The sequence below is a fragment of the Aotus nancymaae genome, unplaced genomic scaffold, assembly GCF_030222135.1.
Source record: "Aotus nancymaae isolate 86718 unplaced genomic scaffold, 86718_ANA_hifiasm-v0.15.2.pri h1tg000020l, whole genome shotgun sequence".
Taxonomy (NCBI): Eukaryota; Metazoa; Chordata; class Mammalia; order Primates; family Aotidae; genus Aotus; species Aotus nancymaae.
The window spans coordinates 59,189,477-59,216,083 of record NW_026988432.1 but is presented as its reverse complement, the minus strand read 5'-3'; the positions used below and the strand labels follow the sequence as shown (position 1 = coordinate 59,216,083).

General features: G+C 40.8%; 1 protein-coding gene across 2 annotated transcripts in view; it reads left to right on the top strand.

Moving 5' to 3' along the window:
• Positions 1-16,125: 16,125 nt before the first annotated feature.
• Positions 16,126-26,607, top strand: part of LOC105713173 (myomesin-1) — a 165,670-nt gene continuing 155,188 nt past the window's right edge. The window contains exons 1-2 of one of the 2 annotated variants that reach the window (XM_064379368.1): positions 16,126-16,292; positions 21,207-21,524. In XM_064379368.1, the coding sequence (XP_064235438.1) occupies positions 21,235-21,524 (290 nt within the window). In that variant the 5' untranslated portion in view covers positions 16,126-16,292; positions 21,207-21,234. The remainder of the gene's footprint in view (positions 16,293-21,206; positions 21,525-26,607) is intronic. The other variant, XM_064379369.1, reaches the window with a different exon arrangement.

Genomic DNA, 26,607 nt, shown 5'->3' with positions numbered 1-26,607 from the left:
TTAGAAGAAAAATATGCTTTCTATTTGAAAACGCTTGGATTTATGCATTCAATTTGGAGGCTAAACGGAATAAATATGACAGTTCGTAGCGTCTGCTTTATCCAAACCTTTTTGCAAGGTGATGTTGTGTTAACTAGTTACTATTTCGAGCTCTTCATACTAAAGTTTTGAGTGAAAAACACTATCTGCTAAGTCAGGACAACAATATTTTTCTGTTTTTAAACTTACTGTACCATTTAAATTATGAGGAAATCAAATGTTAATGATCATAAACATTTTTTGTTGTAAAACTGCTTTCCCCTCCCCTTCCTTCACTATACACTGTACTAAAAGTGTTTCAAACTGCCTTTAGAGCAGTCATACACATTCTCCTTCAGCGTGGACATTAATTCAGCAAGCAGCAGCTTCGGAATTATGCACCTCTGATCAGGCCAATTGGGATAGAGGCATCATCTACCCTTATCTTCTCAGAGCCAATGAAACTAAGTATATTTTCCGTATCAGCTTCATTTTTTCACTTACTCATTGCCCAGAGATTAATTCTTGGTTTCAGCCCCACCCCACGAAAAGGCCATCTATTCAGTCAGAGAGACACAAAGATGGCTTGTGCAAACCAAATGAAAAATACACAGGAGCGATTTATTCTGGTTAATAAGCTGGGAGCGAACATGTAGAGGCTAATTGTATGGTGAGTACAAGAAGAGTTTCTTATCTGGGGAGTGTATAATGTTGGGGTATACACTGTCATTTGTTTTCTTATCCAACAGCCATCCTTCTTCATTGCTTAGAAAAAAAGCTATGTGCTACAGATATCAGGCAAGTGGCATGGGATTTAGGAGAAAATTATTTGCTGTCAGCCATGAAGGATGAAGGAATCACAATTTCTGTGTACAATCATGGTAGCCAGCTTTCAAGATTCCTCCAACGATTCTCTTCTCCTGCTATTCATGCCCTTGTGTTGTTATCTCTTACACAGAATAGGGCTGATGTGTGAACAGCAGGATATTGTGGAAATGGCAGAATTTGATGTTCATAAAAGACATTGCAGCTTTTACCTTCCTCTCTCAGATTATTCACCCTGGAGAAGGCTGCTGCCATGTTGTGAAAACACTCAAGTAACCCTCTGTAAAGTCCAGGTGATCAGGACTTGAAGCTTCCTTACAACAGCCACAATGAATTTGCTAACTATGTGAGTGGCACAACTTTGCTCAGGTGACTGAAGGCCCAGTGGCTTTTTGCCTGCTATTTCAAGAGAGATTCCAAGCCAAACCATCCAACAGAGCCAACTAAATCTCTCCCAAATTCCTGGCCCAAAAGAACTATGAGAGATAATACATATTTATTGTTGTTTAAGCCATTGAATTTCAGAATAATTTGTTATGCAGAAAAAAATAGCACCAATTGTGTTAATTCCCATTTCTCTGTCATGCTATATATGTAGCCAGAAAACCATAGACTAAAATCCACAGGCATATATGATAGTCCTTGACATTACCTATGTCTTATTTTAATAATCTGGTCTGGTGAGGTACTACTAAGCCGTACCTCCAGAAAAATTTGGAAAGCCCTAATTTGCAGTGTTTACCTAGTTGTGTGTTGCAAATATTCCCACTGGTTGACATCACGCTACCAACACAGAGTTGGGAAGCAATGCACACAATTGTCTCTTGCAAGCTCATATGAGCTCCCATGCACCACTGAATTGAGCTCAGAAGAAACAGACTGGGTCAAGTAATCATACTGACCTCTGCGTATTTGGCCAGCAGGATCTTCAGATGCAGCGTAATGTTTTGACAATAGTTCTAGGACCAAATGACCAGGAGCCTAATTTTGCTTCTGCTGTTTTCTGGCTGAGTGACCTCAACAGGACTGCTTATTGGCAATAAGTGTCAGATTCTTCATCTGTAAAATAAGGATAGCAATTTCTGCTCACCAGAGATTTGAGAGAATTAAATGAAAATAACAATAGCAAAAACAAGAGTTAGGATTAATTATAACATATAATAATATATCAGGCCAGAGTTGCTTGTATCATTGCTTAATTTAACAATACAGGCAAAGTAGTAGGGACTAAATGAATGCCAATTATCAGCGTTGTTATTACATTTCCCAGCAGGGAGCTTGTCGTTCAAACAAACACTGAATCAGAAATTGTTGGAACTGGTCTGTCTCCTATTTTCCAACCTCGATTGATTGTCTTCCTAAGTTGGGCAAAAGGCTCCAGTGAAGAGATGTAAAGCTTATCTATGGTACTCACCAGGGGCCAGCCCAGGCTGCCCACAAGACCATAAGTCACCCTGTGACTAAAGGAAGTGTAGAGAAGAGAAAGTAGTTAGGGAATCAAGAAAAGTGTCTTTCAGCACCTTGACCAGAAGTTGTGCCACAGAATTAGAACAGGAAAACCCAGCGAGCTGGTGCTGTCCTAGTTCTAGTGCTGAATGATCCCACTGCTCCCCTTAGAAGGGCTCTGACTTCAGCCCACCAGCAGCATGTGTACTCAGCTTTCTACCAAAGTTGGAGATTCCTAGGAACAAGAAGTCTCTTAAAATGAAATGAAACTTCAACCAACCAAGGACTCCTAGCCTGATATGAGCTGTCTTCACACACATATGTCTTTTTAACAATGAAAAAGAAAAGAATACGCCGGGCACGGTGGCTCACGCCTGTAATCCCAGCACTTTGGGAGGCTGAGACGGGCGGATCACAAGGTCAAGAGATCGAGACCATCCTGGCCAAAAAAGGTGAAAACCCGTCTCTACTGAAAATACAAAAATTAGCTGGGCGTAGTGGCGCGCACCTGTAGTCCCAGCTACTCAGGAGGCTGAGGCAGAAGCATTGCTGGAACCCGGGAGGTGGAGGTTGCAGTGAGCTGAGATCTCGCCACTGCACTCCAGCCTGGCACCTGGTGACAGAGTGAGACTCTGTCTCAAAAAAAAGAAAAGAAAAGAATAGATATTGATAGAACTTTCACTCTATGTTCATCACCAGGATAGTTGCTTTATAAACATTATTTGAAACTCAACCAGATGAATGTTGTTACCAGACTTCTGTATGGTCCGCTAGGTCCAAAAAGAAATTTTTGGTACATTAGTAGAAGTGAACAGATTAACAATAGACCAGATCTTATTTAGATATAAAGGCACAATAAAAATTATTGTCCAAGGCAGGGGAGAACAATGCATAAAATCTTTAATATATCTATACTAGTTCTTATAGTAGTTCTTTCTATTATATACTCTTTTCATTATAAAATGCTCACTGGAGTCCATGCCTTACTATGACTTTCTAACACTACAAAGGAACAAAATTTCAAACCTCCAAATCAGATCTACATTTAAAAACAGGAAAATTCAATGCACTCCAGCCTGGTGCCTGGCGACAGAGCAAGACTCTGTCTCAAAAAAACCAAAAAAAAACCCCAAAAAACAGGAAAATTGGTCAAGGAATAAAAAATATTAATAAAAATAAATTTAAAACTACAGTGCTCAACACATGACTTTTCAATGATGAAGGATATTATTTATGAAAACTGTTGAAAATAATTAAAACTGAAAAATATAAACATATAATTAATCTCTCATAGCATATATAGCAATTAATTGCAGGTAAATTGTAGGTAAGCATAGAACATAAAGCATAATAAGTTGAGTAGAATTGTGTAAGTATCTTTGTTGGGAAGAAGAATATACATTTTTTAAAATGGTTTTAACCAATGTATTATTAGCACACAATAAACTACACATTTAAATTGTACCACGTGACAAATTTTAACGTATGTATACACTTATGAAACCATTATCACAATCAAGATAATAATATACCCATCACCCCAAAGTGTCCCTAGGTTCCACTGTGACCCAACGCTCCCAATTCTTCCCACCTCTCATCTCTCCCAGACTCACACAAGCACTGATCTGCTTTCTGTTACTATCATTTGCATGAGTTTAAGTTCTTGACTGGTGAAGTGGTTATTGATTATATGATGGATGGTTCTACTTTCTTTTTTCCAAGACAGAGTCTCACTCTGCTGCCTAGGCTGGAGTACAATGGAGCCATCTTGGCTCACTGCAACCTCCGCCTCCAGCCTCCGCTTCCAGTATTCAAGCAATTCTTGTGCCTCAGCCTCTCCAGTAGCTGGGATTACAGGCATGCACCATGATGCCCAGCTAATTTTTGTATTTTTAGTAGAGACAGGGTTTTGCCATGTTGGCCAGGCTGGTCTCCAACTCTTGACCTCAGATGATTCGCCCTCTTTGGCCTCCCAAAGTGCTGGGATTACAGGCGTGAGTCGCTGCGCCTGGCCAAGTTCTACTTTTAAAAAGTCAAAATGTAATGAAAAAAAAAGCAAGGAAAGAACTGAAATGGCAACTTTTGTGATAACTATGACAAATAAAAGCTTAGTATCCACACTAGCAGACATTTAATAAAAAGAATATTTTATTTTGGCTTATTTGATTGCAAGGAACAGGGACGGTCCAATTAGCTCAAAAAAAGAAAGGATGCATATTTTAGGGATATGCATGACTGGATTACTGCTGAAAACAAAGGTAACTTGAAGGATTGACTCATGTTTTCTCTCAAGGGTCTCATGGGCCAAATGTTTGTTCTCCAATTGCACCTCTGCCTCTTTAAGCCCATCTGTTTTGTTTGTTCTCTGCCACCCATCTTTCTCTGTTAACTTTAGTTTGTGGTCCCTCATAATTTCAGCATGCCATGGTTCATCTTATTCCAAATACACCCATGGCATACCTTGATTCAGCCTCTTTGACTTTCCTTCCTTCTATTAAGTGTATTGACACTCAGCCTTTCCAAATTCAAATTCTCAGGGGAGGAGTGTAATTGGCTTTGCTTGGCTTGACTTTTTGGTCCAGGCCATTCACTGCTACCTTTGGATCTGAAATGACCCATCACCTGGGGTCAAAAAGCAGGGTCACCTGGTTCTAAACTTCAGCAGGTATTCTGAGCAGGGCAGCTTTCCTCAGGAAGGGGTATGAGTAGTGCAGGCATTGAGTGCTTTATTGTCTAGCAAAGAGAATGGAGTTTGAGAGCCAGCTGGCAATTGATTCAGATCCCAGCTCTATTATTTACTAGCTGTGTCACTTTGGGGTACTTGCCTAACCTCTGAACCTTAGTTTTTTTGTTACTGGTGAAAGGTGTCCAGGTTATTGTCGTCCTGAACAAAGAATTGGACAAAATGCACAAAGCAAGGAAAGAATGAAACAACAAAAGCAGAGATTTGTTAACAATTAAAGTACACTTCACATGGTGTGAGCAGCCCAAGCAACCAGCTCCAGCCAGGTTACAGAATTTTCGGGGGTTTAAATACCTTCTACAGGTTTCCCATTGGTTACTTGGTGTACACACTATGTACAGGAAGTAGTGGCCTGAGATCAGTGTGATTGATTGCAGGAGGGGGCCAATCAAAGGCTGAAGCAAAGTTACAAAGTTACACCCTATGCAAAGTTCTGATTGTTCGCAGAAAGTGACTGATCAGATGCTGAAGTGAAGTTACAAAGTTATATGACTATGCAAATGAAAACTTAGTCGGCAGCCAGGCTGATAGTCTTCCAGAGGGGACAAAACAGAGGCACTTCCAGTTTTTCATCTGCCACTTGGAAAATGGGAGATTGCAAAGGAATTAGCCTCTGGTCCTTTTGTTACTTGGCCATGGAAAGTTGGGGTTTGCCTTATGATTTAGTTCTAGGAAGTCAGCATAAATCCGCCTTAGGTTCCCTGCCTCCAGACCCTATTCCCCTACCTCATTTCATTTATTACTTGAGAATAATAACTGCCTTGAAGAGATTTCATAATAAATATATAAAATAATATCTGTAAAGCACTGGTATAGTATCTAGCACACAATAGATCTCAACTAATGGTAGCTATTTTATTATTACATTAACAGATTAATAATGATCTCAGGAAAAGATAGCTCACACAAGAGTAAAGCCAAATAGTGGGATAAGATTTAAGGACATGCTCAGTCTCACAAATAATTTTTTAAATGCATTTGAAAACGCTATGAGATATATCTCACTTCTGTTAAACTTGCTGAAATAAATTAAAATTAACCATTCCAATATTGATGGGACAATGAGGAAAGAGTACACTCATATTTGGTTAATGGCATTATACATTAGCCTAATTATTCCAAATAGCAACCTCATAAAACATATCCTCCAATTCGTAGTACCTTCTGGGCAAATACTTCCCAAGGAGGTAGTTAAAAAGGAACACTTCTATTTGTACAAAATATTTATAGCTTTCTTTTTAATTCAGGCTTTCATCCTTTTCGAACTGAAAGAGACCTTAGAGATTATTTTTTTTATCTTGAGTTGCGTATTAGAATCATTTCAGAGCTGTTAAAAAACACATGTTCATGTCTCATGCCAGAGATATGGAGTTAATTGTCTTAGAATATGGCCTAGGCCTGAGTAGGGTTTAGAAGCTCCTCTGGTGATGCTAAGGTACAGCCAGGCAGGAGAACCACTCTTCTAATCCCACCCTATTAGGGGAACTATGAAAAAATAAGAGCCTGAGAGGCTAAAAGTCCTCTCAAAAGAAGTCACAGAGAGGTAATAAAAGAGCTGGGTTGAAACTAAAGCTGCTCCAAGTGCCTGCTTCCAGCTTCTAGTCCTTGTGAATGACTAGAAATTCCAGGTGCTCAACACTTAGAGACCAGGTAGCAAATTATTGCAGACCAATACAACACATTCATTCATTGCTATTAAAAGGACAGCTGTGGTGAGAACCAAGTGTGATACTGGTGCATGCATTACTGACTTTCATAGAGAGAGAGCAACTGTTCCCAGCTGGAAGGGGTGAATCCCATGGGTGCACTTACCTCCTCCTCCAACATCTCTGTTGTGAAGGGTGAGGTTATCAATGTCCAGGACTGCTGAATGCAGGGCTATCTGTGCTAGGCGGTGATAACCTAGCAAGAGTTCATTTTTTAAAATTGTGGCGAAATATGTATAGCATAAAATTTACCACTTTAACCATTTTTAAGTGCACATTTCTCTGGCATTAAGTACATTCACATTGTTTTGCATCCATCACCACTACCCATTTCCAGAACTTTTTCATCACCCTCAATGAAACTTCATACCCATTAAATACTAACTCCTAATTCCTCCCACCCCGCCATCCCGGCCCTGGTTGCTATTATTCTACTTTCTGTCTCTGTTAATTTGACAATCGCAGGTACCTCATAAGTGGAATCATGCAGTATTTGTTCTTTGTGACTGATCTATTTCACTTAGCATAATGTCTCCAAGTTTAAAAGGCTGTTTCTAAAAATAAATATCCTCTTTCTCTCTGCTCCCCTGTTCTTTCCATTGAATATCCTTTTCCTTCCAGGTTGAGGATCACCTATCCCTTCTATTGATCCTTGCTTTCCCATTCTAGGGGCCACTCTGCCTTTTTCCTTGTCCTTTAAGGCTCAGTGTTATCTAGTAGGCAGGATAGGAAATGCTAGCTCTGTAAGCTGCATCTGAGACTGCAGAGTCTGAAGGGTGGTTTTGTTTTGTTCTTGCATCTTTGTTGCTGTTTCAGTGTGGACTGAGGGAAGATATGGGACTCTTGGGGTATGAAAAAGAAAGAGGAAAACAGAACACAATCACATTTATACTTGGAAACGTAGCCCTGTCTCCCATGAAAAAATGGTATCTATATTACTTTAGAAATTGGAAAAGTTGTAGAATTTTATCAGAAATGCTTTGTTTTCATTTACGCGGAAAATATTGCACACCATTTAAGCATATTAACTCTGGATCTCAGTTATCTGAATTTGAATCCTAGCTCTAACACTTTTTAGTTGTGTGTTCTAGAGCAAATTACTAAACTTCTCTATACCTTAGTTTTTGTTTTTGTTTTGTTTTTCTTGAGACAGGGTCTCACTCTGTCGCCCAGGCTGTAGTGCAGTGACATGATCTTAGCTCACTGCAGCCTCAACCCCCTGGGCTCAAGCAATCCTCTTGCTTCAGCCTCTCAAGTAGCTGGGATTATAGGCACATGCAACCACATCCAGCTATTTTTTTGTAGAGATGGGGTTTTGCCATGTTGCAAAGGCTGGTCTTGAACTCCTGAGCTCAAGCAATTAGCCCACTTTGGCCTCCCAAAGTGCTGGGATTACAGGCATGAGCCACTGTACCCATCCTGGTCAGTGTTTTGATGTTTCATTTGGTTAATTAAATAAGGAAAAATAGATTTTAAGTTTTAAGATTTAAGTTGGCATTATTCATAATAGCCTCAAACTAGGCATAATGCAAATGTCCATTTATTGATGAATGGAGAAACACAATGTAGTATATCTTTCAATGAAATAATTCTTAGCGATAAAAAGAAACATGGTGCTGAATCACGGGACACCCCAGATGAAACTCAAAAACATCTGGCCAAGTGAAAGAAACCAGACACGAAAGACTACATATGAGGATTCCGTTTGTGTGAAATTTCTAGAAAAAGCAGAACTGTAGAGACAGAGGTCAGTGGTGGCCTCAGTCATGGGTGGGATCCAGGATTAACTGCAGACAAGCCTGAGGAAACTTTTCAGGGTGATGGAAGTGTCTTAAAACTGGATTTTGGTGATGGATGCACAATGTAAAAATTGACTAAAACTCACTTAACTTTACTCTTAAAATGCATTAATTTATGGTGTGTCAATTTTATTGCTATAAACTGTTAAAAGGAAATTCTAAATGAATTGAAACTGGAGACTCAGATCTGTTGATCTTTATTCTGGTTCTTACTTTGAAAGAAAAAAACTATATTATTTTTGTAAAAATAACACACAGTTATTGTTGGGAGACAGTTCTCCACGGGTCTCTCGTGTCTTGGCACATGTTGCAAGTGAAGCTCTGGCTCTCCTTTGTTCCAGGCTGTTTCTGCAGGACTGTTCATACGGTGAACAGCCTTTCAAGAAAGAAGTGTCTCCAGCCACAGCAAAAGGCAGACACGCTTACTGTCCAGTAACAAGAATATCTCCCTCTGCGGCAAAGGGCAGGGATGCTGAATGCTCATCATGAAATATTCAGGTGCTCTGAAGTCATGATTCTTTTGTAATGTAGCCCACTGTGACTGCAGGTGTTCACCTGGTCTTCATGTTGTCCTTTGGGAACATGGGGATTGGGGGTTGGCAAAGCAGTGAAGAATATGCTGACACTTGGCCATCTCTCTTCTCAAAATGCAAGATTTTGAAATTGTGTCATATTTCTGGAAATTCAAACACATCATTTACTGACAGTCATTGGTGAATGATGAAAGGGCAACATTTCTGTCTAAGTCAGAGTCCTGACAAGTCCTGAAACAGGAAAGCCAAAAGATTAACCAGCCTTGGCTGCCTGACCCGTCTTTTTGTCCTCAGCCATAATGTAGCATACAGACAATTCTTCATTAACCAGAGTGGTGGATGGAGGGGCATGGAGGGAGGAGGGTATGGATCAACATAACCACAGTCAACTTTCTATGGCCTTGGAACATATTAACATGGCTAGGCTCAGCTGGACTTTGGAGATATTTAACATTTAAGACACTGCCCATTCATACTGAGTCTCCCCTCCTTCACCTCCAGAAGGGGTAGTCTAGGAAGAGAGGTGCCAAGCCTTTGTTCTGGAATCTGGGGCTCTGGAAGAGGCCAAGATTACTCCTCTTGCTCTGTATTGGGAGCTTCAGTAAAGGCCACTTGCTTCTCCCGCTCCTTTGGCTTGTAGGGAAGTATTTTATCAGCTTCTACCCAATCGTCCAACAATCCAAGGGCCAGGTGCACCTCAACAAATAAAGAGCTTCCCTCCCTTCTCCTGTGAATAGGGGAAGAAGGTTCATACGGGCAAAATGAAGCATCTTTGATGCAGGAAGGAATTGAGGAGAAGAGAGAGAAATACGGGCAACTAATGAAGAATAAAAAGTAATTCCCTTTCCATAACCATGAGTGCAGCACTTTACAAAAACCAAGGCCACTGTGGAATTACGTTTCCTGGAGTCTAGTCTAGAGGACAGGGTAATTGCAAAGGATCTGACTAAAGGTTAGGCCCTATCCCACCACTTACCTGCCAGTTCTGCACCATGGCAGGCATGCCCTCCTCCAGGACTGGGCTTTTGGCCCAGCACTTCTTCACCTATCCTCAAGTGGGAAGGGAGCTCACAGGGGCCCCTCACAGCCTGTGGATTCTGATGCAAGATGTCAACTATATTGGCCTTAATTTTGCCATTGCCCAGATACATTCAACATTCAAACTAGATCTTATTTTAGGACAGGCACGGTAGCTCATGCCTGTAAATCCCAGAACTTTGGAGGCTGAAGTGGGCGGATCACTTGAGGTCAGAAGTTCAAGGCCAGCCTGGCCAACATGGTGAAACCCCATTGTAAGGCTGGTCACCTCACTGGGAGCTCGGACACCTCCCCCCCTCGCACAGTCTAGCTCTCCCTTAAAAAAAAAACCCCACAAAAATGCAAATGAGGTCTTGTAACCCTAGCCAATAGCAGTCAAGTCTTATATGCAAACGAAGTCTTGTAACTCTAAGCCAATAGCAGTCAAGTCTTGTATGCAAACGAAGTCTTGTAACTCTAAGCCAATAGCAGTCAAGTCTTGTATGCAAATGAAGTCTTGTAAGCCTACCCAATAGCAGTCCTGTTTTTCCCACACCCTGCTCTCCCACAACCAATCGAACACCTCCACTCCCTATAAAACCCCACGTCTGAGAGGAGTCTGTGTGACTTCTCCGGCCCCTCCTGTCGGACTGCAGAACCTCGCCCAGGAGCCGAATAAATCCTTTGCATTGGATCTTCTTGTGCTGGCCTCAGTTTCTTCCATTTAAACTCGGCAAGAACCCAACAAACCTTACACCCATCTCTACTAAAAATACAAAAACTCGCCAGGTATCAATGCAGGCGCTTGTACTCCCAGCTACTCAGGAGACTAAGGCAGGAGAATCTCTTGAACCTGGGAGGCGGAAGTTGCAGTGAGATTGCCACATTGCACTCCAGCCTGGGCGACAGGGCAAGACTCTGTCTCAAAAAAAAGATCTAATTTTAGATTTAGATTCAGTTCACCTAGTTTAGATTTAGTTCATGTAATAACTAGGTGAAATGTGGCTTCTAATAAGAGTCCAAGGCCCCATCCTCCAGCCACTCCCACACTCACCCGCTCTGCTTACCTCCCTCTCTATTCATTACACACAAAGACTTAAAAGAAACAATAACATACTGAAATACCTTTCTGGATTATTTTCAGCATAGTAGGATTAAAGTCATAAAATGACACCACTTCAGAGATGAGCCAGCAGGTAGAAGCAGACTTTTTGGCTCAAGGAGGATTTGTTTTATTCTTCCCACATATTGCTGCACACAGAATGTTGCTAATCTGCTTATGAGCAAGTCAAGAATAGAACAGTTACTTTGTGGATTGACAGCACAGGTTATTAGAGCTGGAAAGCACCTTAGTGCTCATCTAGCTCTAAGCCCTTTAGTTTACAGATGAGAAAATGGAGCTTCAGAGAGGTGAAATGATTCCTCAAAGTTACTCAATAAACAGGACCAGCTGCCAAACATGATATCTTTCTTATTTTAGTGTTGCCTATAAATTAGGCAACAGTGAGGTAAGAAGGATACAGCAAATTTACATCTTTCAAAAGAGCTCACTGAACAATTTATTTAAGCTTTTCCTTCCATGGAAAGCATCTGCATTGAAGAAATATTGCTTAGAATTTGGAAATCCTTGTTTCTGGGGCCAGTGTCAGTCATTTTTGCTTCCCCATATCTACCATAGTGCTTTATATAATAGGTGCACATTAGATTTGCTCCCTTAATCCCTTTTTTCTTTTTCTTTTTTTTGAGATAGAGTCTCGCTGTATTGCCCAGACTGGAGTGTAGTGGCGCCATCTTGGCTCATTGCAACCTCCGCCTCCCAGGTTCAACCAATTCTCCTGCCTCAGCCTCCTGAGTAGCTGGAATTACAGTCGCATGCCAAGATGAGGTTTCACCATGTTGGCCAGGCTGGTCTCAAACTCCTGACCTCAAGTGATCTGCTGACTTTGGCCTCCCAAAGTGCTGGGATTATAGCCGTGAGCCACCGCACTGGCTAATCGCTATCTTTTAAAGGAGAGGGATTATTTTTGTGTTTGCTTTCTGCATCTGTCACAACTAATCATATGCTCCTTCTGTGTTGTGTCCATCATTTCATCATTCCACCTATCTCATTGTAACATAAATATTCTTATGTAATCTTTGTTACCCAACAAAGACAACGGGCTCTAACCCATCACTTTAGTGGCTACTTTGAGGGCATGAATTAGTCACTTTTGTATGCTAGGACATAGTACAATGCCTAATGTCTTATAGGTTTTCAATAAATGCTTTATCAGCTGACTTGAGTAAATTCAGACATTTTTGTATGTTACTGATGCATGAGTTTTTGTTAACTAAAACCAGCAACGTAAGAAAAAATGTTCTTCATTTCAGTTGGAGTTTAAGTTTTGTTTCCATTATATTTAATTTATCAAGAGTGTTCCTTTTGTCTATTCCCTCATGTATAGATTTGTACTAACTACCTAGCCTACTGCAAAACAAAAATGAGCTGGAAAATTGCTAGGTGGCTAAATATAATTCATACATTTATTTTGGCTTTTAGGATATACTATTGGTAATTAAACTCATCACTTCAAACGTAAAAAAAATATAATGCCTTTATAGTTAGTTTGAAGAGAGCATGTATCTACTTTAAAACCATTTTTGAAAACTAGGTATAATTCTGGAAGAAAATATTTTCTGAAGTTTCCAGACTCATATGCTTTTTTAAAAAGTGTTTTACATTAGATTATTTTCTAGGAAATTTGAAATTAACAGCTGGTTAGCACTCCATTAAGTTTTCCGGATAATTACACATCTGTAAGGGCATCATGAGTAAGTGTAATTGACCCAGAATACACATCTATAAAGGAATCATAAGTAAATTACAATAATTGAGTCATATGACCCCAAGTTTTTCTTCTTTAGTTTTTTCATCCAGTACATCACCATATGTAATTTATTATGTAGCTAATTGTAATTCAGATAAATTTGCTGTTAGAAAAGGCTGAATTTAGATGATACTACAGCAGAAAGATCACTTAAGAGATTCTGCTGGGTCTAGCTCATGCTTCTTTTGTCTAATCTTATTGTACATTTGTTTGGAATGAATTCTGCCTTTCACAGGGATCCTGAGTATCAATGAATCAATGATAATATTTTAGGTTTTCCATAGTGTGTGTTGGACTTCTCTCATTTTTGTATTTTTAACAAGGATCAAAATTCAGTAAATATTTCAATGCATTGATATTTGTAGCCAGTACATTTTGACCTAATAAATTATCATCTGTTACATAAGAAACATAAATGAAACTCTTCCTCTGTAACAGTTAATCCTTCTAATGGACAGTATTGGCATATGCTGCTTTCTATCAACATACATGTGCGCGCGCGCACACACACACACACAGTTAGATGGTTGAGAGGCAGCACAGTGTAATATAGAGGAGGCTATGCTCTGTGTAGAACAGTCCTGTGTTTCATCCTCTGTCACATTCAGGTTGTGTGACTTTAAGGATATTAATCTCTCTCAATCTCAACTTTTTGTTTTTTCTTTTTGAGACAGAGTCTCTCTTACTCTATTGCTCAGGCTGGAGTGCAGTGGTGCGATCTTGGCTTACTACAATCTCAACCTCCCCAGGCTCAAACAATTCTCCCACCTCAGCCTTCTGAGTAGGTGGGACTACAGGCACACACCACAACTCCTGGCTAATGTTTGTACTTTTGTAGAGATGGAGTTTCGCCATGTTGTGGAGGATGGTCTTGAACTCTTGAGTTCAAGAAATCTGCCTACCTTGGCATCTCAAAGTGCTGGGATTACAGGTGTGAGCCACCATGTCTGGCTGTAAATCTCAATTTCTTAATCCATAAAATGTTTTCATGATAATCATGCATATGATAATCAAATAAGATATTGTAAAACAGTATTACTTCCTGGAACGTAGCAAATAGTCATTAAGTATTAGCTATTATTATGAGGACTTATATCTCATATTTTTATTTTTCCTCTTTCCTGCTTTGAGAAGATTTGGAACAATTTACCAATGTTCTCTAGAGAAATGGTTCACCAGGAATCATTCTAATGGCTGGTGGATAAAACTTGAGAAGAATCACTGCATTCTGTTGCATGTTTAGAGAACAAATGGATGATTGGGGAACATAACACTTGGAAAATTTTTCTATGGCTTCCAGATAGCTAAAATGTCCACACGCTCGCTAAGAGCAGATGTATGTATATGAAGAAATGCCAGGTTGAATTTCACAGGTAACTGGATCAGAAGTAGGTGGAATAGATTCTTTTATTTACTTTGAGTAGCTCAGAAGCTAACACTCTGTTACAAGTGAAGACTCATATTGCACTTAAAAGGCCATTTCAAAATATCCAGTTTCTTATCAACAAAATGTCGCTGGAGGAGACAGCAATACAGGACTACAAGTACATGGGGTTTGGAATCAAATATCTCTGAATGAATTGCATTTCCATTATCTACCAGCTGTGTGGTCTTTGGCAAATGCCTTCCCTTCTGGAAGCCTTGCTTTCCTCAACTATGTAATGAAGCTGTCCCTTCCAGATACGACGAGAATTCAGCAGGATCATGTATATAAGCTGCCTATCCCAGTGTCTGGCACTGGATAGGTCCTCAACAGTGTTAACTGTAGTTATCATCAAGAAAGTAATGATGGGCCAGGTGCAGTGGCTCATGCCTGTAATCCCAGCACTTTGGGAGGCCGAGGCAAGTGGATTGCTTCAGTCCAGGAGTTTGAGACCAGCCTGGGCAATATGGTGAAACTCAATTTCTACCAAAACTTAAAAAAAAAAATTAGCCAGGTGTGGTGGCAAGCGCCTGTAGTTACTCGGGAGGCTGAGATGGGAGGATTGCTTGAGCCCGGGAGGCAGAGGTTGCAGTGAGCTGTACCACTGCACTCCAGCCTGGGCAACAGAGAGAGACCCTGTCTCAAAAAGAAAAAAAAAAATTTAATAGACACAAGTGATCTTTATTCAGTTGATGTAATATCACTGTCAGATCATAAGGCCAATAGATCAAAACACCAACCTGCTGAATGCATATAATCTAACAATGAGCTTTGATATTATTGCTATCAGTAATAATAGCTTATATTTATTGAGTCTATATTATGTGACTGTCACTAGGTTAAGTGCTATGTCTGCTGTATCACATTTAATCGCCATAGCAATCCTATAATTTGAATATTATTGTCCCCATTTTATAGACAAAAAACATGACACTTAGGAAGGAGAAATACATTGTCAGAGGTTATGTGGCTACTAAGTGCTATCAGTATAGTGGGACCTAGATCTGGTCTGAATCCACAACACAGGCTCTCACCACCGGGTTCTACCTCCTCTTGCTTGGTCACACCATTTAAAGAACAAAGAAAGAGAATATCTTATTAGAAAGACTGACCCTACTCTGAGTTAGGAAAGATAAAACATTGAGTTGCATCTCAAAAAGCTTTAGTTAATCAACAGGAAATCAAATATCAGTCTTGAAGCTGGGACTTAACTTTGTAAATTTTCCTGAAATGAGAGAAATAGTGACATTGATGTCAGGCAAAAATTGCCACCACGTGTAACCCATTTCTTCCTTGTTTTGCCTTTAAAACAAGGAAGTTAGCTTCAAGTTCTTTTTTCTTTTAAATGTACTGTATGTGTTTAAGTTCTTTGTATCTTTTAAATGTACTGTACATGTGTTATTAACAGCACACCCAGAACCATATCTTGGCATTAAAATTCCATGAAGTCCATTTTGAGAATCATATTACTACACCTATTTTTAGCTCTTAACACAAACCACTCTTTCCATTACGCTTTAAAATTATCTAATGATAACGTGATAATGAAAATACCTCGTTGCCAAATAAAAATCCTCTATTTGCTTTAATCGGGCCCGACCCATTGATCGGCATTATGTAATGACATTCCTGAGGCAGCTACCTGCCCGTGCCCCTCTCCTCCTCCTGGTTTGGGACTACCCTCCCCATCTCCTGCTATATTTATCTGCCTTCTTGGCCATAAAAGGCTGGCTGTGGGGCCTGACATTCGACTGCCTGACCACATGCATTATTTTTGAACTGGCCCCCAGGGTCCTGTCTTTAGCCCTGCCTCTTAACATTTTCTTGGATTCAACCTCGGTGGAGTTTTCATTCTCTCATCCAGCTCCTCGGCCTCATCGGAACATTTCCACCACCATTACTCCTTTGGAAACTGGTAAGTGTGACACTGAGGCAGAAGAATGCACTTGATAGCTTATGAGCTTAGCAGCACTGCAGTGTAAGTGATTGCTTTCTGGCTTCTGAACTCAGCAGTTTTCTCAGAGATGTCAGAATAACAGAGATATAGGAAAGTGAAGCTCCAGGGAGGGAAAGCAGAACAGCCGGGTGCCAGTTGGGCTGGCACGGGTCTTCTCTCTCATCACTGTATTCTTCTGAAATTAAGCTCCTGTTCCTGGAACTGTAAGGAGGTCATATTTGCCTCAGATCGAACTGTAAGCGTGTGTTAAATGCTCTTTCCAAGTAAGGTTTGGTTGAAATCTAGAATGGATGAGAGACAGGAGGCCCTGCATTTTCAATCCTCCATGTGCCATACAATGCTTCCTGGTTACAAATTAGACCGAAAGAAGGAAAGTGAACTCTGAGGTCACTAGTTGATAATTCAGTGATCTTGCTGTGACAATGCAATGTGGGTAAATGTGAGAGTGCACAATGATATTCCTGGCCTCAAAATGGTTAAGTAATATTTCAGAGGCAACATACAGCCCCACATAGTGATCTTTCTGGAAATCGTTTTCATCCACCTTTTGCCCTCTAATGCCTGCACAAAAGTATCATGGAATGTGTATTTCATGGAATCAAAAGCTATGGAATGTGTATTTCTTCCTAAAATCTCAAAATTATTTTCAGAAAGAAAATTTAGGTCTTAAAGAAAAAAAAGACTAAAACCATCCTTTCTCCCAGTGTACTCCAGCTGTCATGTGTTGGGGCTAATCCTGGCTTTAGTTGACTTCAAGGACTTGCTTGATGAAGAGGAGGTGGTTGTACCTTTGTTCCAGAGGTCAGGGCTGTGATAATCAGCAGTGTGGACTTCAAGTCAAACCCTGTTTACTTGTAACCTACTATCTATGTGAGAGGAACGTTAACTATTATTAAAAATAAATATATTTGGGGAAAATAAAATAAAAAATAGTATTGGGGCAAGACATTTACAATTTTTATTTTGTAAAAATAGCATTTTAAATCATTTGGGGAGTGAATTGAGTTTATAACAACACATAACAAGGTTCTTTATATTTATTTGAAAATCATTCAAATAACATGTGCCATGTTATAATGTAGTGTGTATCATAACAGAAACTTCTCTAATATCTTTATAACTGCCTAACATAATTCTGTATTAACATTTTCTAACCCCTTTGTTTCATCAACATTCATCTAGTAATTATTAATTAGACATGGTAATTATCCTCTATATTTTGTAACAGAAAATAGTAATCTATTTAGGGGCTGAAGCAAAGTTGCTTGCTGGTAGCTATTTTTTTCTCTTAGGACATGCCATGTAGACTGATATGTTCCATGAGCCCTAAGATAAATATTTCTGGAGTGAAGTTTGCTCGATTTTCTTCTCTAGGGAATACATGCTGACTTTTAAAATAGTTTAAATAAAAAGTAGTTTTAAACTTGACCAAGAAGGATTCATTCTTCATTTTGAATTTTTTTAAAAAAGGAGATTTGGAGAAAACAGATCACTTTAAAATTCATTCTACACTATTAAAACATTTGGTGGTGGAACTTTGATAAAACTATTACTTCATCCAGGATTGTCAACCTGGCTGATAGGCCCGCTGTCAGTAGACAGACTATTCAAGAAAGCTAAGGCAATGTGACATCTCCCTACTCTATGCTAAACAAACATACCTTTGACTTTCAGTAGAACTGTTAGCTCAAGCTCACAGTGCCAGCTGCCACCCTGGGAATCAATTCTCTTGCCTCTTTACATAGGGAGACTAGAAGCCTGCATATTCCTTATGGAGCAAACAATTTTTTTTCCTGGTTTGAGACTATGCCTTTGCTTGAAGTGTCTGTGAGATTTGAGAGAGGTTATATTTAAGATTAGCAAACTCCAGGGTTCAGTTTTAGGACTTTATTTTATTTTATCTTATATTTTTATAATACAGACAAGATTTTACCATGTTGCCCAGGCTGGACTCGAACTCCTGGGCTCAGGAAATCCTCCTGCCTTGGCCTCTCAAAGTGCTGGAATTACAGGCATGAGCCGCCATGCCTGGCCCAGTTTTAGGCCTTTCTTTTCTGTGTATAATAGTTCTCGTCTGTTTTCTTGGCTTTTGATACCACCTATATGCTGTTGACTCCCAAATGTAGATCTCCATCCTGGACCTCTCCCCTGCACTCCAGAGTCACCTATCCAACTTCCCACGTAAAATATCTCCTCTGGGAGGTCTACCAGCCTCTCAGATGTAGAGCACTGAAACCAATCTCCTGTTCTTCCACCGCAAATTGATACTTTCCCACATTCCTCCCCATCTCAGTTAATAGCAACTTGTCTTTCAGTTGCTCAGGCGAAAACCTTGGAGTCATCTATTTCTTTCACATCCTAATTCAGAACTTTCAGCAAATGCCATTGGTTCTAACTTCAAAACCTGTGCAGAACTTGACCACCTCTCACACTTTCACTGCTACCCCTGTCACCTGTAGCCTGGACCATTTCAGTGGCCTTTGTATTCTTTTGCCAGGGCTATCATAGCAAAGTCCCATGGACTGGATGGCTTAAACATCAGAAATTATTACCTTGCAACTTTGGAGGCTAGAAGTCCAACATCAAGGTGTCAGCTGGGTTGGCTTCTTCTCTGGTCTCTTGTTAGCTCACAGATGGCCTTCTCCCTGTGTTTCTATGTGGTCTTCCCTCTGTTATGTACATATCTGGGTCTTGGTTTTCTTTTCCTATAGGGACACCATCATAAAGGATTAGGTCTCACCCTAATGGCCTAATTTTAACTTAACTTCCTTTTTAAGGACCCTATCTCCAAATATGGTCACATTTCGAGGTACTGGAGGTTAGGGCTTCAACACAGGAATTTTGAGAGGATACAGCGTAGCCCTTTCATGGGTCTCCTGGCTTTCACTCTCGTCCCTCCACAGTCCATCTTCAGACATCAGTGAGAATGAGTCTCAGCTCAGAGTCTTCCAATGGCTTCTCAGCCCTTTCACAATAAGGGCCGAAGTCCTTACTGCTGCCTATAGGACCCTACACTACCGGCCCTTCCCCCACACATAGAGCTCACCTCTCTGACATCCTCTCCTATACCTCTCCCTCCCCCAGAACCTCTGCCAGTCTGTGGTTCCTGGAGCACGGTAGTCATGTTCATTCTTCAGTGCCTTTGTGCTGGTCTTCCATCTGTAATACTCTTCCCCAGAAAGTTTCATGCTCAGATGTTACTTTCTAGGAAAGCCATCCCTGCTGAGGCTGTTGAAAATTGCATGTATCCCTCTTACCTGCTTTGTTTTTCTCTACAGCATTAGGCACATTAACCTATCTCATACTTACTTGTTTTCTCTATTATCTTTCTCCTGCAGTAGAGTGTATGGTTCTGTACAGGTGATTAGAACAGTCATTTTTTTTTGTTTTGTTTACCTCTGTCTTTCTTTTTTGTTCTGAGATAGAGCCCAGTATGGAGTACAGTAGCATGACCTTGGCTCCCGAAATCTCCACCTCCGAGTTCAAGTGATTCTCCTGCCTCAGCACCAGAGTAGCTGGGACTACAGGTGCCCGCCACCATGCCTGGCTAATTTTTGTATTTTTAGTAGAGATGGGGTTTCTCTATGTTGGCCAGGCTGGTCTTGAACTCCTGACCTCAAGTGATCCGCCTGCCTCGGCCTCCTGAAGTACTGGGATTACAGGCATGAGCCACTGTGCCCAACCTCACTACTGGATTTCATGGGCTGGATGGTGCCAGGCACACAGTAGGTGCTGCTAATTATTTATTGAATGAACACCACATGACTCTATCCTTCCATATTGTCCCAAATGAAGTTCCAAATGAAGAACGAAATGGCAGATTAGAAATATGTATTATGAAGACTCTGAGAAAAAGCACAATAGCCAGGATAGAAAAACTTTGTCAAGACCCCCTAGATACAAATTTTTTTTAAAAAAGATACCATGGGCCAGGGGCAGTGGCTCACACCTATAATCCCAACCCTTTGATCATGAGGTCAGGAGATCGAGACCATCCTGGCCATGGTGAAACCCCGTCTCTACTAAAATTAGCCGGGCGTCGTGGCGCGCCTATAGTCCCAGCTACTCAGGAGGCTGAGGGAGGGGAATCGCTTGAATTTGGGAGATGGAGGTTGCAGTGAGCCGAGATCGTGCCACTGCACTCCAGCCTGGTGAAAGAGCCATGACTGTGTCTCAAAAAAAAAAAAAAAGGTACAATAACAGGAGTGGCACATCTGGGCTATGAAGTGGAGTTTTTTTAATATCTAGTTATGCTAAACTTCATACCCTTTTCCGTTTACTTTTTGGAAAACATAAGAATATTATTTTTTTTTTTAGACAGGGTCTTGTTTTGTCACCCAAGCTGAGTGCAATGGTCAATCACAGCTCACTGCAGCCTCGAAATCTTGGACTCAAGCAATCCTCCTGCCTCGGCCTCTGGAGTTGCTAGGACTACAGACACACACACCACACCCGGCTAATTTTTTCTTTCTTTTTTTTCTTTTTTTTTTGAGACGGAGTTTCGGTCTTGTTGTTACCCAGGCTGGAGTGCAATGGCACGATCTCGGCTCACCGCAACCTCCGCCTCCTGGGTTCAAGCAATTCTCCTGCCTCAGCCTCCCGAGTAGCTGGGACTACAGGCACGCACCACCATGCTCGGCTAATTTTTTATGTTTAGTAGAGACGGGGTTTCACCATGTTGACCAGGATGGTCTCGATTTCTTGACCTCGTGATCCACCCGCCTCGGCCTCCCAAAGTGATCCTCGCTGGGATTTCAAGTATGAAACACCGCAGCCAGCCAAGAGTATTGATTTTTACAGATTGGTTTAGATGACTTGTTCTATGGAATTTGTTCCTTAATAATTCACTCAAAAAGTGTTGTCTTCTTTCAGGTGGCCCGGTTCCCTCAAGGGGCACAGGATGTCTTTGCCTTTTTACCAGAGGTCCCACCAGCACTATGATCTCAGCTACCGCAACAAGGACCTCCGCACCACCATGAGCCACTACCAGCAGGAGAAGAAGCGCTCTGCCATCTACACCCAGGGCTCCACGGCCTACAGCAGCCGCTCCTCCGCCGCGCACCGCCAGGAATCCGAGGCCTTCCGTCAGGCATCTGCCTCCTCCTTCCAGCAGCAGGCCTCGCAGTATGCCCTGAGCTCTGAAGTCAGTCGGAAGGCGGCCTCAGCCTACGATTATGGCTCCTCCCATGGGTATGTCGGAAGCACGCTTCCAACCTCCGGGAAGAGGCGTGTGCCTCTGGAAGTGACCCTCCCAGTTACTTCTTTTTTTGTTTTGTTTTTTGTTTGTTTGGTTGGTTTTGTTTTGTTTGGTTTGGGGTTTTTGAGACAGTTTCGCTCTTGTTGGCCAGGCTGGAGTGCAGCGGCGCGATTTCCGCTCACTGCAACCTCTGTTGCCTCCCGGGTTCAAGTGATTCTCCTGCCTCAGCCTCCCAAGTAGCTAGGATTACAGGCATGCGCCACCACGCCCGGCTAATTTTGTATTTTTACTAGAAACAGGGTTTCGCCATGTTGGCCAGGCTGGTTTCGAACCCCTGACCTCAGGCGATCCACACGCCTCGGCCTCCCAAAGTGCTGGGATTACGGGCTTCTCCCAGTTGCTTTTTTTTTTGAGACAGAGTTTCGCTCTTGTCACCCAGGCTGGAGTGCCATGGCATGATCTCGTCTCACCGCAACCTCTGTCTTCCGGGTTCAAGCGATTCTCCTGCCTCAGCCTCCCACGTAGGTGGAATTACAGGCATGCGCCACCACACCCGGCTAATTTTTGTATTTTTAGTAGAGACGGGGTTTCTCCATGTTGGTCAGGCTAGTCGAACTCCTGATCTCAGGTGATCCACCCTCCTCGGCCTTCCAAAGTACTGGGATTACAGGCTTGAGCCACCACACCCGGCCCAGTTACTTCTCAATTATGTCAGCCCTGCATTTCAACCAGGTGTGCAGACAGACCCTGTTTGGGAGACCTGGGACCTGTGCCTACCTATTTCTCTTTATTGTCTGTTTTAGCTTCACAAAGAGCTTCGTATTCTCATGGGCAAGTCTTGCTTCTGTTACCAACTGTGCTATTTCTAGAAACAGAGAAGTTTTGCCACAGGTTACTTTAGCAGCAGCAGGGCCAGAAAAGATCATCTCGGTAGTCACAGCGGGTTTCCTCATGCTCAGAATGTTTCTGCCTAGAGCTGGTATATAGAATTTAAAATTCGCAGGGCACAGGAGACTGAACTGATACTGCAAAGATGTATTCTATTAAATATATTTTTTCAATATCTAATAGCAAATGTTTAAAATTCGGAACTACTATTTATGCAGCAGATATTTTCTTTAGCTCGAGCATTTGATAAAAACATGGCCCTATCTCAGTCAGCCTAAGAATAATAAGAACCAACCTGTAATCCGACAAAATTAGGTTTATTGACCCAATGCAATGAAGGAGACTAAACACTAGAGGAAAAAGGGTTATTTTAGGATTCTAGGAAGAGTGGAGCTTACATGCAGGTCTGGTCTGCAACATGAACCCTGGGTGCTATTTCTTTGGAAACAATAAAGTTAAGATAAATGTGGACTGTTGCATTCCCAAGCCTCTTATCTGGGGCTTCTTACCAGAAGTGGAAATTGAGCCTGCTTCTCTGCCTCAGTAAAGCAACTAAGATCCTCCAGGCAAGGGTGAGATGTTTCATTCTTACTGATGTAATTTTAGACAGCGAACTCACTGATTGTCTTTGATATTAGAGAAGAAAGCTTCTCAGTGAGTCTATAGTCACTCACAGAAGGAGGTTACCATGACACTTTACAACAGCAATGTCCCTGGGAGAAATATCGTTTCCTGTTAACTTTGCAGTTGGCTTAACAGTGTCTGCTGTTTCAGCCTGATGAATGTTGGACAGATATTTACTTTCTCAGTCCAAGTCAAGTTTTATTTTCTTCATATTCAGAATAAAATATTTCATGGAGATTAAAAAAACACTTGCAAGATATGTGTGACTCGTATTTAAAATCTGTCTGTAGTCCAAAGAAAAAAATTGCTGATCTTCAAAACATAGACTTCTGGGCTATGTGGTCAGTAACCACCTGCTGCCTCTAATCCTCTTCTCCAAAGTATCTGGCATAGGTTGTATTTTTTGCTATAAACGTAACATAGATTTCAGTCTTACCAAATTTAAGTCTACAAAATATCTCGTAGGGCAACTGGAAAAGCTGTTTTCTCTGGGAATCTAAAAAGTTATTGAGAAAATAATGGAGTGGTTGATATGACTAGAAGTGAAGCATGTTTCCAAAGGCAGAAATTCCTAAGTCTCTGTTGGATTTGAGCAGCATCTGATACAGCTGTCATTTCATCAGTGATGATGGTGGCCTCCTGGGAGCTTCTTTTGGGTTCAGTAACAGAGCCAGACTCCGGTGGGGTTTACCTGGAATGTATGATGGCAACACTCTGAAATTCCATCTAGGTTAAGTGAACCTATGAACAGGATCACTTCTCAATCTCAATGTCATAGGTCATATTTTGCTGTGGGATATTCATAAGGATCACACATTGGCTGCACATATGAAAATACTGTTACTGAGGTGAATTCATTTCTTTTAGCACTTGCTTCCAACGAACTGCCTTCCCAAGAAAAGTTGGGAGGATTAATACCATATGTATGTGACAGCCTCAATTTGTTTTCCTGCCTGAAAAAACATTCTGCAGATATGCTTAAGAACCTCATTTAGGAAAGTAAGTGTAATAGAGGAAGATTACATTTTAAATATCCATTTTCCCGGACTCTCTGTGCTAGGTTTATAGAAGATGGGCATTTTCATTGGCATGCAGTTGTCAATGTAACTCCTTGTGTACTTATTTCATTTCCCCAGTGCTGTAGAATCTAGAGTTTTATGAACTTGTATTTTTAAAGGATCTTTATTTTCTCAACTTTATTGCAAAATTTTATATTAAAACTATTTTAATTTTATGCAAATCCTTTTAGCCACATGTGTAATATTTATATTTATTCCTAATCTACTATATTATTAGTAATTAAACCTTTGAGCAGATTTTATTATGAAAACATTTGCTCTATATAATCCTCAGGAGACTTAGCCATTTTGGCCATAAAGAGCCTTAGATAATAAACTTTCTCTAGGGAATGGAACTGTAATTATTTTTCTACGTTCAAACTCATTACTTTTTCCTTCCTACTATGTATATATTTCAGTAAGTAGGTATTTCTTATGGCTTGTTATGTTTGAACAACTTAAACTTCTTGGCGGAAACATGATAACCTAGAAACAAGAGGGTGAGAATGCTAATATCTTTGAATAATTCGATGTGAAAGACAAAGAAAGCCAACTCAATCCTGAAGGTATTTTAGTATTTCTCTTTATCTTTTTAGACCTAGAACACAGGGGCAGATAATATTTTTTGAACACTTCAAAGTCTTCATAATTCCTTTAGGTTGTATTTTAGCTTGCTCAAAATGAAGCCACTTATTCCTGCTAAATGAAAGCACTCTCTCTGTTGTGAACAGTGTTGTTGATTAAAACGCCTGGGGCTGGAAATGCACCTCTGTGGTGTGTACTAAGCACTCGGCTTCGTCTATTTTTAGCTGTGCTTTGTAGTTAGATGTCCAGGGTTAAAGTGGAAACTATGGAGAGTTACATGTGCTCAGGACTTGGCTGACCTTAGTGAGTCTTAGGAACAATGACTAGTTGGCGTCAGTGCGCCTGCAGCACAGATCAGTTACCAATTGTATCCTAAGCCATGGGTTATAAAGTAAATTTTGGACAGCTTACTCTAAACGCCTTTGTTCTTGGTCACAATGGGAAAAATAAAAAAAATAATAATTTAGGAAAACAGAAACTCTTGAAATGACAAGATTACTGTTTTATGCTAATGATCAACGAAATATCATCAGGATTAAAGGAGCAGTATTACTTATGACCACTTTGCAACCATTAGGCAAGGGTCTTTTTTTTTTTCTGAGATGGAGTCTCCCTCTGTCTCCCATGCTAGAGTGCAGTGGCACAATCTCGGCTCACTGCAACCTCCACCTTTCGGGTTCAAGTGATTCTCCTGCCTCAGCTTCCTGAGTAGCTGCGATTACAGGCATGTGCCACTACGCCTGCTGATTTTTGTATTTTCAGTAGAGATGGGGTTTCACCATGTTGGTCAGGCTGGTCTCGAACTCCTGACGTCGTGATCCACCAGCCTTGGCTTCCGAAAGTGCTGGGATTACAGGCATGAGCCACTGCACCTGGCCAGGCAAGGGTTCTTAACCTCTGTCCATGAATGGTTTTAGTAGTCTTAGATGATCTGAAATTATATGCAAAATTATGTACAGGTGAGAATTTTTCTGGAGAGAGGGACTATAGCTTTCATCAGATTCTCAGAGAGCTCCATGACTCAACAAAGGTCAGAACCATTGCTCTAGAAATCTAAAAATGACTAACAGACTCTAGCGTATGACCTGAGGACCTCTTTTCCAATGCCAATGTTATAAGGACTTGGGATGAACTAAGGCAGATGTTTTCAGAAAAGGTTACCACCTTTATGGAAAGCAGGGACCCTCCATTCTTGCAACTAAGCTGGATCATACATTAAGATGCAAATAATACAAATAGGATTGTTTTCTTATTCTTGTAAGTAGAATGAATAACTTATAAGAATATGTAAGTTATTCACTTACAATGAATGTCTTACAAGAATGAATAACTTACAAAAACCAGAGAAGAACACAGCAGGTTTATTAGGTTATGGGAAGATTTAGAGCTATTCCTCAACCTTCCGTTGAGGAAGACATTTGTTGTCTTGTTCTAAACAGAATAAAATTTAGCCTCCATGACATAATTTAGCATTGCATTCTCTATACCACTGAGTCTTTACAACAGCGCTGAATAGTTAAAATTTTCATCCCCATTTTATAAATGAGCAAATTGGAAATGAAGGAGATTAAATAACTTTCCTTCTTTACACTAGAAAGTAGCAGAGTGGTTATTCAAACCCTTGTCATACCCAAGTCCCCACCCTTTCCACGGGCACCTGATGCCAGTTACAGTCAGCAACTCCCCTTGACCATACACCACTGGGTTTTCCTTGAAGCGTCTTATATAGTTTCACATCGTGCTTCCTTTGATGTACCCTTCTTGTAGAGAAGCTACTGAGCACCAAAATAACCAAGATTTAGAGCAGGGAACAGTACATGGAAGGACACAAATTCAAAGAAAGAAAATCCAAGGAGTGTCCATGAATGCTAAGCCCGGGACCTTACAGACACTTTAACCCACCATAAAATCAGACATAGAT